Source organism: Mustela putorius, unplaced genomic scaffold (genome assembly GCF_011764305.1).
Source record: "Mustela putorius furo isolate JIRA1106 unplaced genomic scaffold, ASM1176430v1.1 tig00003834_pilon_pilon_pilon, whole genome shotgun sequence".
NCBI lineage: Eukaryota > Metazoa > Chordata > Mammalia > Carnivora > Mustelidae > Mustela > Mustela putorius.
Window position 1 is genome coordinate 72,626,651 of NW_025421987.1, and position 14,072 is coordinate 72,640,722.

The 14,072-nt window shown below is 35.8% G+C and overlaps 1 protein-coding gene across 9 annotated transcripts in view; it reads right to left on the minus strand.

Moving 5' to 3' along the window:
* Window positions 1–470: 470 nt before the first annotated feature.
* PHC3 (polyhomeotic homolog 3) overlaps window positions 471–14,072 on the minus strand; it is a 79,239-nt gene continuing 65,637 nt past the window's right edge. For 7 of the 9 annotated variants that reach the window (XM_045088618.1, XM_004756550.3, XM_013058305.2 and 4 more), the window contains one exon: window positions 471–9,311. In XM_045088618.1, the coding sequence (XP_044944553.1) occupies window positions 9,157–9,311 (155 nt within the window). In that variant the 3' untranslated portion in view covers window positions 471–9,156. Of the gene's footprint in view, window positions 9,312–10,870; window positions 11,001–14,072 lie in introns of all 9 variants that reach the window. The other 2 variants (XR_006609150.1, XR_199728.3) reach the window with 2 other exon arrangements.

Genomic DNA, 14,072 nt, shown 5'->3' on the forward strand with positions numbered 1-14,072 from the left:
CAATGTGTCCCACTGAAAAGTAAATGAGGATTTCTTATCCTCAGCACTGCTCACATTTTGGGTTGGGCAGTTCTGTGTTGTGGGAGACTGCTCCGTGCACTGGAGGGCGTTCAGCATGTGCCTTCCCTCTGCCCAAGACATACCAACAAAAACGTCTTAGACACTGCCAAACCTCCCCTGGTGGGCAGAACTGCCAGAGTAAAGCCACCTCGATGGCAGAATCATCTGAAGTCACTTTGTTCAACTACGTAGATACTGTCTGTAACTGTCACTATTTCTAAACTTGGTCCCCTCTGCTTCTCTGGGTTACTTTCCCTCTGACTATCCCACTTTCTATCTGGCCATTACCTAGGACTGAGATACTTTAAAATATACTGTACTTAGTTAGTAAAGATTTACACTCTGCAGAGTTTTGTAAATATTTCAAGGCTCTCATAAGCTTAAAGAAAAAAATTATCCAATAGACCAGCCAAATGGAAGAGGCTTTTATTTGTAAAGAAATGAACTTACAACTGGTCTACAATATATTATTGTAATATAAACAATATAAATAAATGATCCTGTAGGCCCACTAACCTTCCATCCAGACCCACATGAAGCAATGTTAACAACAATATTCTGTGTGAAAATGTGCAGGTAACAAAGGTGCAATTACAAGCAAGGTTAAGCAGCAGAGTATAAGGTGCTTTAATTGAACAGTTAATGTTGCCATCAACAAACATCTGAATGCTCAATTTTACTTCACTGAATACAGACACAACAAATAAGAAAATCTAAAATTCATACACATGCTACTTGTTAATATGAAAGTGCTTTCTCTTTTAAAAAAATACACCAAATGGACAGTCTTTTTACATAGATCATGTTGTGCTCTTATAATGCAAAATTAACTTCATTTTCAGGTTATACATTTTAAAACTGTAGCTATAGACACCAATCTAGGAACGCTAATGCTAAGAGTGCTAAAACTATTTCATTTCCTGTAAGGAGGACTCTAATACAATATCCAATGGAAAGAATACATCTATATATAATCTAACATCTGTTTTCTGAAAAAGTAAAAAAAGGTTTCCTTTCCCCTTGGTGATGCTTTGTTCAACCTGGGTAGATGAACTTTTGAGGTCTTAGTAATATGAAACTCCTATTTTAGAACAATGGGAGGAACCAAAAGGAATTTAAAAATCAGTTAACATGTGCTTGAAGCTTCAAAAAAAAAAATTACAACAATTTGCCTTTGTTAAGTCAACAAAGTAACTTTTTTTTTTTTAACAAGAAGACAAAAGCAGTGATTTAATAGAGGCCTGAAATGCCCACCCTCGCCTCTCCCATCAGTACACCTTTGCACACTGTGTCTACAACTCCAGCCTTTTACCACAGCTCACTCCTCACTCTGAGGATAGTTTTTAGAACTCATTTTCACTTTTTTTTTTCCTATGGGAAAAACAAGATCAAACTTCTGAATGAGGTGACTGGGAATCTAATTTAGTATACTAGCAATCAGAAATCTAAAATTATACCATCTTTGCACACTCCATTAGCTTTTTAAAATTTAAAAATGCATATACAAGAACTATACAATAGATATTTTAACAGCATAAAATACTTGAAAACTTCGGTAAATTAAAACATTTTAAAAGTAAATTTTAACCAAGACCATGGCAAATTTTAAACCCAGACTATCTGGTTACTTGGATGTCAGTGTTCTATTTTCAATCCGTTTTAGATTCTAATCTAACATGTACTGGGACACTTTCCTGCTTTAAAAGCTGCAACTATGATGCACAAAAGATCTTTTTTAATAGCAGATATTTTTATTTTGAGGGGTGGAAAAAATTATTTTCATTTGGTATCTTTATGGAGAATGCTAGCATGATGTTAATCTGTATCATTGGATCAACAGGAATTAGAACATCATTTCACAGAACCCCCAAGTGGTAAGGAAACTTTACCCAGTTACTCAATGCCATTCAGTATTTATTCCCCAAACAGCTGTCAGTTCAAGCATCGAATGTTTTTTTGTTGACCAGTACTGCATTTTAAAGGAAACCCATTTACTATGTAATACATGTGTGCTTTTTAAAAAGTAGATATTTGTAATAACAGTAAATTTGTGTAATTTCTTGCTTTATCAAAAAAAGACAATAAAAAACAAAACTATTTAGCGATCCCCCTTGAGACTTTTCAGTTTGAGAAAGTTATTCCACTGTCAATACTGGGTGTAAAGCTTTTGTAGTTACAAATATATAGTAAACCAGCACCAGCTTCTTTCTTTGTATTGTTCTGTCACACACCCTGTATAGCAACACCTCTGGAATAGATTCAAGTGTCAAAATAATTCTGAGAAATAATGGGCTGTCACAACAGTCTCAAAATGTTAAATCCCTATCAGGTACCCTTGATTTTGTAACCTTATCAGGTGTATGATTGACTGTGATCGGTATGTGAAATGTGTTTTAGGAATAGTGCTGTGATTCACTCAGACCCTTTAGATAGAGCTTAATACTTTAACCCAGTGGATAAAAATTTCCCCTAGTTCCAGCTTCACATTCAGTACAGCAAGTAATAATAATAATAATGTCCATGTTTGTTTAAAGCCACAATTAGAATTTTGTTTGGGAAGATTCTGTGTACTCATTACCAGTTCCTTAAGTCATGTATACCATGTAAGTGTTCACACGGTTTGCTAAATGAATGGATGAGTGCATGAGTGACAGTGTTCATATGTGTTCATATGTTCAGGGTGAACTAGTAGGAAGCATTTAGAAAAATGCCCTCATTTGCTTGTCTGGACAATTTTTCTTCTCTGCTTTAATCTGTAAGAGAACAAAGACTGCCAGTGACCCAGGAAATGGACACTTAACAAGTATCTTTTATCAAAAGCTCTTAGTATGAAATGAACCAATAAAAAGGGGAAAAGAATTAAGTAGAAACAACTTGAAAAACACCCCCTTATGTGGCCTAGAATCATAGTTTTAGAGCCGGAAGGTGCCTTAAAGAGGATTTAAACCAAAATCAGCCTTTTGAGTAGTAGAGGCTCCATAATGTATATTCAGGAGACGGAACAGATTAAAGGCTAAGGAAGGGCTGAAGGTGTCACACACGCTAAGTCACTAACAGCAAGTAAAACTCCCAGCCCCCAACCAGCACTTTATCTTCATTCATCATGTTAATTTAATGATTATGTTCATCTATTATTGAGTACTGAAGTAGACTATTTAGTACTATCTAAAACAAAAAGAATTAAGACTTTAACCACACATTCTAAACAAAGATTTTAAACAATGGACACTTCTGGTTTGCCTGAGGCCAAGACTAAACCCAGTTCCTTCTTTCTCAAGCTGGTTGATGTTTATTACACTATCAGCCCCACCACTACCTTACACACACCAACTTCCTCACCTCCACAAAAAGCTGTACAAAAAAGCTCCACAAAACATGGATTTAACACTGATAATATTCCCTAAAGCATAACTTTTAAGCCAATAAATGATGGCTACAATCAATCCTTAAGAAGATTACTGGAGTCAATTTAAATAGGTGGTCTAAAAGGACTTACTAAATTACTCTTATATTTAAAGCTATGCCATGTTAGCATAACAGTAGTTTAAATTTATATTAAGTTCTTTTTTCTGACTTAAAATTCATCACTAGACTTCTTTTCAACAATACATTTTAAAACCTTTGTACAGGTTTTCTTTCTATGGATTCATACTGACGCCATCAATATCACTGAGAGCAATTCTACTTTTCAGAAGCAGTGGGAACAAATACTTCTCTAGTGCACCCTCTTCTCCAACATCTGAGATGACAACTGTCATCTTTAAAATTAATGTTCACAAGCTATAGAAAAAGAAAAAATGAACCATTCATGGAAAAACCTATCCTAAACGGTCCCCAAAACATGGCACTTACAAGGTGTGTGTTCATGGGTTCGAGTAGAATGGGGTCTTCATTAGAGAAGCTGGGCCTCAGATCTGAGGAGGAGGGAGACCACTCCCTTTAATGTCTGCAAGCTCAAGTGAAAGTTCAGAAAAAGCCAAACACTGCTCTGGAAAATGATGCTAATTTGCATTAGTGCTTTATAACGTTCAAAAAAAGCTTTCTCATAGTATTACTTTAAAATAGATTAAATAAGCTCTAAAAATAATATGTAAAACTTTAAATTTTTAAAAATTAAAGAAACTTTTTCCAAAGAAGATATTGTCAACATTTTTTTTTTTAAATTGAAGAAATGGCTTGTATTGCTGCTATGAAGGGAACTATATAGTGGTACATATTATGAACTAACAAAAAAAGAATATCTTCCCAAAGAACTTTTTTTAAGATGTACAGCTTATAGTAGCTTTAAATTAAACTTTAGTAAGACTGCATATTTATTTTTCTAATACTGTATTTGTGCTTATCTAAATTGAATCACAATCTTTAAGAGGAAACCAAATGCCCTCAAATAGATTCATAAAATACCAATATTGATGAGTGAATTGAACAGTTCATTTCATAATCCACACTACTGTGCATTAAAGAAACAGAGGTAGGCTTCCATTGAAATCCATACTAATAAAGAAAAAGCTACCGCTCTTTAGTCACCCAATTCCTGGATACAACCTAACAAATAAAATACTATCTTAAAATGCCTTTGTAACAATCTGCAAGGTTGATTCAACTGTGGTATATGAAAATGGATACTCTCCTCTACAATTCCAGTAACTCAATTATAAATTAACCTGTGAGTTTGACAGATATTCTCTAAGTACAATAGCTGTCACCTTTAAAGTCAAAATTCACTAACTTATGTATCATTGGAACTATTTATTAATAGTTCTTTTAGGGACAGGAAGTCCTCCTAAGGGCAGGATCACTTGATGGAGAAGGAAGGAACAAGAATGATTACAGATGAATCTTACTGCTGTAACTGCGATTCAACCATTGCAGTGTATTATTTTGAACCACTGAAGGCCATAGCAACATTATACAACCTCACTCCGTTAACTGTGCTATCCCCTTGGGTCTGGGATGCTTTTCCTCCTTTTGTCTCCTCCTCCACTTCCCTGTCCTTCCCCCATGGTGCACAGGAAACAGACTGAACACTGTGCCCAAAGGTTTCACTGAAACATGACTGTTAGATATTAAAAACTCCTGCCCCAACTGCCTTCCTAATATTAACCCTACTACCAAACCCTCTCTAAGGACTTTCAGATGAAGGTGTCTAAGAAGTTTTCCCACAGTTCCCTCCTGACTAGAACAGGCTTTTAGAGGGAAGCAGTAGGTGAGGCCCTTTGAGGCTGTCCACTCAGGCTCAGGCCCACCGCACCCAGGCAGCATGCATTCCTACCAGTCGTTAAGGATGAGGATCTTCAAACCACAAGATAGAAGCACAGGTTTCTAGATTAAAATGTCTTTACAACTTCTTAACAGTGTGTCCAACCGGGATTTCAGCTACTCAGTATGGCTGTGAGGATAGCATCACTCACATCCATCGATCATAGTTTATTCTTTCCAAAATGGTATACACACATGTAAACATGTAAACACAACCCTATCACACTTAGGCTGCGATGGTACCAGAACACTGAGAATGTAAATAACAGGACTTTATAACATTTAACTGAACAAGTCTGTGATCTGGGACACTGGGACAGATTTCAGTCTCAGACTGGTAACTGAGTATATGTCGGACAAGAATTTCACACTAGCTCTATGAGGATTAGCTAGGTCGAAAATTATTCAAAGGCATGGGCACAACAGTACTTACTTCATACAGTTCTAAGTAAGTGTTTAAACACATTAGGAAACAAAAACAAACAATGGGCTATCTAAAAAAAATCCTTTCTATTTAAAACTAGGTAAATCATGAATATTCAAAAGTGCAGAAATCTGTTCAGTGTCGAAGTGGGATAAACAAAGTGGCAGATCTTTTGTCCGCCTCTCTCCCATGCTAAAGCTTCTTCGCTAATGTCTTCTCCCGGTTCCACCTTCCCTACTCTGTGACAACCCTTAAGCTAAGACTAAGAAAAACATCTGTTTAGTGATATCACAGCAAATTAAAAGTATCATCCTGGAAATAGTTACATGCCACTTAAAAAGGGACAGGTTTACAGACAGCACTCTGCCTTAATCAATAGTGATTATATCCAAGCTGCATGGCTTGTCAGACACATGCCTACACCAGGCTTGATGAAAATTCGTGTCATGTAAAAACGTTTACAATCCAGCTTTCTCAGTGTGTTTATTTTTTTAGGAAGCCAAGGCTTAAAGCAAATAAAAATCGAGATGTGGAGGTTTTATTTCCCTCAATGGGAAAAGAGTGCATCAGTTTAAACAAGTCAGAAAATGCAAACTTAGGTAGCAGAAATAGGAAGAACTTCCCATGTGCCCTTTTGTCATTCTTTCTCCTCAGTGAAAATCCTAAAACAATTAGTCGCATGAAGGAAAAAGAACACTCTCCCCACCTAATTCATACCAGAACTGTGCTTAGAACGTAGGAGAGAGGTGCATGCCCAGTGTTATCATCCATACCCATCATATATAACTGAAGCTCTGATTTTAAAGTGTCTAGAAAGAAACAGATGCATCAACAGGGAAAACTAGCAGTTGAGCAAATGAGCCATTTCTAAATAAAATAGCTCACTTGAAAAACTAAGTATATTTTCTAGGTATGTTTTGAGTGAGGACAAGAGAAGATCTGGACTACTTTTGAGATTTACAAGATTTAAGATTATAAGGTGCTCTCATCAAATGGAAATCCCCCTTCCTGTAAGCTTTCTTGGATATTTAACACAGTGCTAGGTACAGGGGCTTTCAGTTAGTATCTAATGACTGATACAAGAAAAGGGGGTAAATAAAAGGAGAACCTATACATACTTCAAAGTAAATACCTTAAAGGCTATAGATAATATAGTAATGGGAGATACTCATTATTGCTAGGGGAGTCTATCCCCAAATAATCAATTGCTTGTGGATTATCTATGAAAAAGTTTTACTTCCAAAGGGAGATTTTCCATTGTGCCCTCCACACCCCCCTACAGTGGACCATCTCCTACTAATGCTCAGCCTATACTTGTGTTCTGAAACTGGAAGATGACGGGGGAAAGTCAAGCATATGACAACTCTGTCGTAACGATAACTGCTAACAAATGAAAACTAATTATAGAGTACCTACCTTTCCTTGAAACTTTAATCCAGTTAAAAATGTGATATAAAGAAATATGTGACGTAGACTACAGCTATTGTAGGTCTGGAACATGAGCCTTACGCTATATTACACCTTCTAATCCTACATGTAACTATCAGTAAACATCTTTTTTTTAAAACATTACTACACAAAAGAATCCCACAAAGCATACATTCAAACAAGAGGCATCTAAAGATTAAAAAAATTACCCGCTGTATTTTTGTATAAAAATAATCAACATTCTCTAATGTACACAAAGCCAAAAGATAAATATCTGTGATGTCTTTAATGACATCTTTAGTCCTCTACTAGCTCAACACAATCTTTTTGAAAAGAGCAGTGACAATGACTGAAACCCATGGACTCTTCCCCACTTACTGAACTTCTGCCAAGTATCTGTGTATGTTCCTTCCATTTTAAAACATTTCTGTCGTGTGGCAAAGATTAAAAAAAAAAATTTTTTTTTAATGTCTAGGACTATAAGGCTCTCACAGTTCCCACAACAATTCTGTTTTATTGTCATAATTCTGATTATTTAACTATTTAGTGAAAATTTTTAATTTAAAATTTTTTTTCCCTAATATACATACAAAATTAGGTCTGATAATCCAAGAGATACTACTTGGTGGGTACTTTGTAGGAAGCATGCAAGAGTTTAGTCAAGGAAAAAGGAATGTGTATTCTAGCTAGACCCAGCATGTTTAAGGTTAGAAAAAAATCCAAAGACCAACCACGTATCCACTACAAACTTCTGTCAGGCCAAGTAAGCTTGGACTACTTGTAAAGGCTATGCACTGGTTCATAAAGTATAATCACAGTATGCCCTCATCAGTGCAGAGGAGCAGGTATGAAAGATAATTAATTTGAAATCTGTACTTTCTGAGAGTCAAATTATTTGTATGCTAGTCCTTATTTTACGGGTCGATTCAATGGACTTTCCCCTTTTTTCTAGAATGGGTAAAATTAGGAAAAATACTTGAACATCTGCTATCTGAAATACTTCGACTGTATCATGTATTCCTTATTGTGCCCCATCTTTTCAAAATATTCCTTTGGGTAAAAAAGAGCAACATTTACCACTCCTCCATCAGGTTTCCGAACTTTGACACTACTTGGTATTTTGGACCCAATAAATCTTTGTTTTGGAGGACCATCCCGTGAACTGTGGGATATTTAGTAACGTCCCTATCCTCCATGGCCTAGATGCCAATAACAACCCTACCCAGCCTCTCCAAGCTATGACAACCAAAATGTCCCTAGACATTGATAAATGTCCCCTGGGGAGCAACACTGACTTCTGCTGAGAGCCACTGCTCTAAATGTGCAAAAACTAAGAGGAAAACCAACTTTCTCAGCCACACTAAATTCTTAGTCAAGTTTGGAATAGAAACCAACTCTTCTGACTTCCAGATCAGTATAATTCATGCTAGAATGCAGTCCCTTTTTATAGACAAAGCAATTGTCTAACAGACATATTTTTTTAAAATGCACACTGATAGCTCATTGCATACAATTCCAGTCACTGGACTCCTATACTAGTCCTAAATTACTCCTAAATTATATCTCTCATGACAACCTATAGAAAACTTACAGGGTAGAAAAATGTATAAGAAAACCGAATCAAAACAGGAGAAATGTAAATCATTAAATTATTTTTAAAAGGATTCTTTATATTAACGATAAACATCACCTTTAAAAAATTATCTAGTATAACATGTTTCTTTGAAAAATATCATGGCCCTCTATATCAGTCTTTCATTGTTGCATGTAACCTGTAAAATCAATCTTACCAATGTAGGCTACTTATGAAAATGTATGATGAATCATATCTGTAGAAGAAATGTCAGCTTTTGATGTGGAGATTCCAATGTGCTTGGCTATCCACCACAATATATGATAATATTCTAGGCCAACTTGCGCCTTTACCTTACAAGTCTGTTTAAGAAGAGTAAAAACCGCTGTTTTCTCACAGCCTCATGATCCTGTTAAGATTCCTTCAGAGAATTGATGCGTGCACAGATCTTTAAAGCTGGGCCTAATTTGATATTCATTGCACTCATAAGATGGTCTTCTTTTAGCAAAAGAAGGGCCTGTCCATCAATCTCCTGTGCTCTGAACTCATCTGCAATATCCTGGCAGCCTGGAATTGATTAGAGGAAGGAAGTTAGCCTTAATATATAACAATTAGATGTTACTTCTATCAGTCACAGTTATGTTCTCAGTGGGTCTGAGTATCTGAAATACAGGCTGAGAAACAAATGAAATTTATTTATGGTAGTCTTGGGTTCACTCCTGAAGAACAGAGTATCTCTTGGCATTCTGAAAATAAAAATTAATTCAAAATTCAAGTAAAGCAATTTACTTGGAATTCTTGTTCTAAAAATATTATTATTATAGAAATAATTAGAGTCCGTAGAAATGTAGATTTATCAGTTCAGATATAACATACCTTGACAAAAAAGACAGTGGTATCACCTCAAAGCAGGCCACACATATAACAAGTTTGGATTAACTAGGTACTATACCTCATGAACTTTTCTTTGATAATATGCCCTTCACATACAGGTGTAGAGAAATAAAATACAATGTTCTGTCATTTGAGTAACCATTTAGAAATATTTTTTCAAGTACCAGAGTACCACTTTCATTATCATTTGTACCTTATTCTAATTTTTAACTTTGAATTGTCAAGTACATGTAGTACAACATTTTTATTTTTCACTCATGAAAGAACCAAACCAACAAGATCATAGTATCAATGTACTGCAATGCTGCTGAAATGTATTGCACTTCTTGACTTGTAATACCAACTTCAAATCACTGGATTTGTCTCCACTTTTGATAAAAAAACAAATTCCCACTGAAATTATGAACTTGCCCCCTCATCTCTTGCCAAATAATATCTGATCTCTCAGTGTAAACCAGGTGATTTAGCAGGTAACAATACTTAACATCTACTTCAATTTCAAATGTTTTTACTGTCTACCAAATTTTCCACAGCCAGGTTATTCAATCAACTTCCCCGCTAATAATAAAGAAACAACCAGGGAAGGTAATGAGTTAAGGAACCAAGAAAGGAGAGAATGCAATAATGGGGAAGCTTCCTTATGAGAGACAGTGAAATTATAAAACTGAATTTAAGAGTAAAAACTAACAGCTTCAAGTCTATTTTATTCAAATCAGCATTCTATGAGAAAATAAAACAGTAACAAGTAATGGAAATGGTTACATTACACCACTGGAGAGCACAACTTTGCTGGAGTGATTATCCTTTCTACTGCAAATGTGTCACCCACTTGCTTACATAAGATAATAATGTCATCCCTACAACCCGGGGACCAAGCACAAAGCATTGTTAGGTGCTAGATACATCCATTTCTGCGTAAGTCAAGGACTGGGTAAGTGAATAAACAAACAATAAACAAAAACAGGATCTGCTACAGAGGAGCTATTTGTAAGAGTGATACACTTTCTTCTGTCTTCAGCTGTACGGCCCTCTTTTCTCTCCGTTATTTCTTTTCCCATCTTCTCTGTTAGTTGTTTCTTTACTGTTTCATATATATAGCAACCAGCTTTTCAACTTCTCTACTTTAATTTCCAGACTTAAAAACTGACACTTCAAAAGTACCCTAAGCAGAATGTTATGGTTTTTGCCCATTATATTATATTATATTATACAGTTAAAATGGGATTACTCACCATAGAAAAGCTCCCTTTCTTTTCCCAGAGGTAGCTCTCAAAACTGGGCAGACAAAACTGACTAATCTTGCATCTAGTTGTGACTTCATCCTTCTTTTTATGAAAGAACTAATGTTCTTCTCTCTTCAGTCTTATTTACAAGAACACAGGAAAGAAAAGAAGAGAGAGAAAGACAGGGCGGGACTTACTTAGATTCAGAAAACAGGAGCAATGAGAAGTAATGAGGACTGTTAAGAGCTACATTTGGGAATAGAAACAAGGAGTTTTCCCTAAGGAAATATATCACATCTGTTGTTCCTCTGTACTGGGAGATCCCTCTTCAAATGTCTTCTTGTGATAAGTAAATGTATTAGTAAAATGATAAAGAACAAAAAATGTTTCGGGAAACAGCATGATCGTGGAGGAACGCATTATATTCAGAATTTTAGATCACAACTTCCATAAGCCAACCACAACAAAGATTAGTTATACTATACATTAGTATAGAAATGAAAAAATAAAATTACTTTAAAAAGAAAAGGGGGGGAGCACGGTGGCTCAGTAGGTTAAAGCCTCTGCCTTCGGCTTGGGTTGTGATCCCAGGGTCCTGGGATTGAGCCCCACATTGGGCTCTCTGCTCTGCAGGGAGCCTGCTCCCCCCGCCCTTCTGCCTGCCTCTGCCTACTTGTGATCTCTTCAAATAAATAAATAAAATCTTTAAAAGGGGGGGGGGCAAAAGCAATTATTTTTCTGAAACTCATTTCAAGAAAAATGAATTTTCAAAAAATATTTAGATGCTCAAGGTATACTAAGCTAGAAATTCAATGAGTTTCTGACATTAGAATCTACTTCTCTAAAATGACGGTGCCCCAGGATCTCGTACAAAACATATCCCAACTGCAGCAACCAGCCAGCATTGCTGGTTTTATGTCACCAGAAGCAGCTATCCAGATGGGCACGGACCTCAGCAACTGAATGAGCCCCAAATGAATTTTGCAATGTCCAGTCATTTTTCCAGCTAAACCCAAAACCAAACACTCTGCATAGAAATGATCTCAGTAAGGCTGGTTAAAATATATCACTTGCCACTTAATATTACATAAGAAACAAGTCCTAATATGAGTATTATGAAATCCAACAGTCATATGTTTTTAGGTGAATTCCTATTTTATATGCCTACAGAGAAACCAAATCTACTAGAGATTCACAAATTAGTAAGTACAGAATAAAATGACCTTTGCACTGTAACGAGTTAAGAAGATAACTGCAGTTAATTGAGAATAATCATTCCCATAGAAAACCTTTTAACGCACAAAAGTTAGAAGAAAATATATATATTTTTTAATTTAGAGAGAGAGCATGCACACGTTGGGGTAGGGAGGTGGACAGAGAGGAGGAGACAGAATCTTAAGCAGGCTCCAATCTCAAAACCCTGAGATCACAACTTGAGCCAAAACCAAGAGTCAGACACTCAACTGACTGAGCTACCCAGGCACCCCCAGAAGAATGTAATTTTTCACTGTGGTAGCAACTCTGAGATTGAATACACAGCATACAGCTCTAATATGGTCCCGGCAGGATGGTTCACAAGATGGCATTATACAAAGAAAAAACTCTATAAGTAAATATAGGTGCCCTGATGAAAGAGGGATGCCTGTCTCAGCTGGAAACAAAGAAAATACATGAGATTACAAAATATATAAGCTTGTTCATTCTATGAGAAAAGGTTGGAAGCAGACTACATGGGGGAAGAAAAATAACACAGACCCGAATGAGCCTGAAGAGGCTCAAAAGATGTTTATAAAGGCCAGAGGAGCATAGAGAAATGAAGACAAAAGCATTTTCAGATACAAGATTTCCTTTAGGCCACAGGGATTATTCAGAGAGAAATACTCAGAAAGAAGATATAACTGATCACACAAATAAGCCTGTTATTTTAGCCTGTCAAAGGAGTTTGGAAGTACTCCCATTTAATCAGTTAAAGGAAAGGAGACTCTTACACAGCACCAAGCAATTCTAAATTTTATAAAGCAGTTTCTCTTTAATGGTAAGTCATGTTCTCTAAACAACTAACAACAAAACTGTATCCTGATGAACTAAGATAAGCACCTCAAATATAAGCAATGATTTTTTTTTTTTTTTAACTGAAATGAAGCAAGAATGAGCCTTTGTTCTAATACAGCAGCCAAGAGTAACCTCCTTGCAATGGATATTGGGGAAAGTTAGAAAATTAGCCCTAAAAAAATGCATATGAAATGATGGAAGAATCAGATACCTATTATTTGGTAATTATTTGACCAATCACTTTCCTCAGGATATGAACCAACGCTCCTCCCCAAAGGAAAGGAAATAGTATCCCCAAAGGAGAAATCAAGCTAACAGCTCACACACCCCAGGTGGAAGAGTGAGATTACTTCTGAAGATGACAGAATCAAAGTCCAATCCCAAGGAATCATTAGAGATTCCAGTGTTAATTCTCAAGATATCTAGACTGGTTCTAAAAACTAAAATTTATGTCATTAAATATTAAAACCACAACCAGTGAAGACTCATCATCTTCTAATATATCGGTTTTAAAGCAGATTCAAAACCTATGGTTAGCACTTAACTTCACACCTAAGTTTCCAAAGGTGCATATTTTAAAATCTTCCATGAAAAATGTATCCTCTCTTTAAACAACTGTAATCTTTCTTTAAAAGTGACCATATCTTGTTTAAAAAAAAAACTTAATTAAGCGTTTCTGAAACAAGCTACTGAAAAAAAAATCTGTCATAGAATTCTGTTTATATAAGGTAAAATGGCAGATAGGTTTTTTTTTAAAGCAGTTAATAGTCTTTCTTTACTCAGCACATTAACTGTAAATTTGCTTCTGAGAGTTATCTTCACTGAAAGATTCATCAGCAAAAATAGCTGGATTAATTTTAGTAAGTCTGTAGAGTTCAAAGGGGATATATTGTATCAAGAGAATAATGTGATTCACAATAAAATCAAATGGAGCAAACATCTTGTTTTCCACATTCATAAGGTCAAAATGAGTAAGATTTGCTGACTTAAAAAAAACAGTCTTAACATACATAATCAGTGTGGGTCTCATCATGAGCCATGGTGCAGTTATCTTTAGTAACCAGCCCCTTGGACAAAGGAGATATAAAAGACTGCTGCATTAAAGAAAAAAGATAAAGAACATAAAGAATTAAGCTGATGGAAAGAGTACCAAAATGAG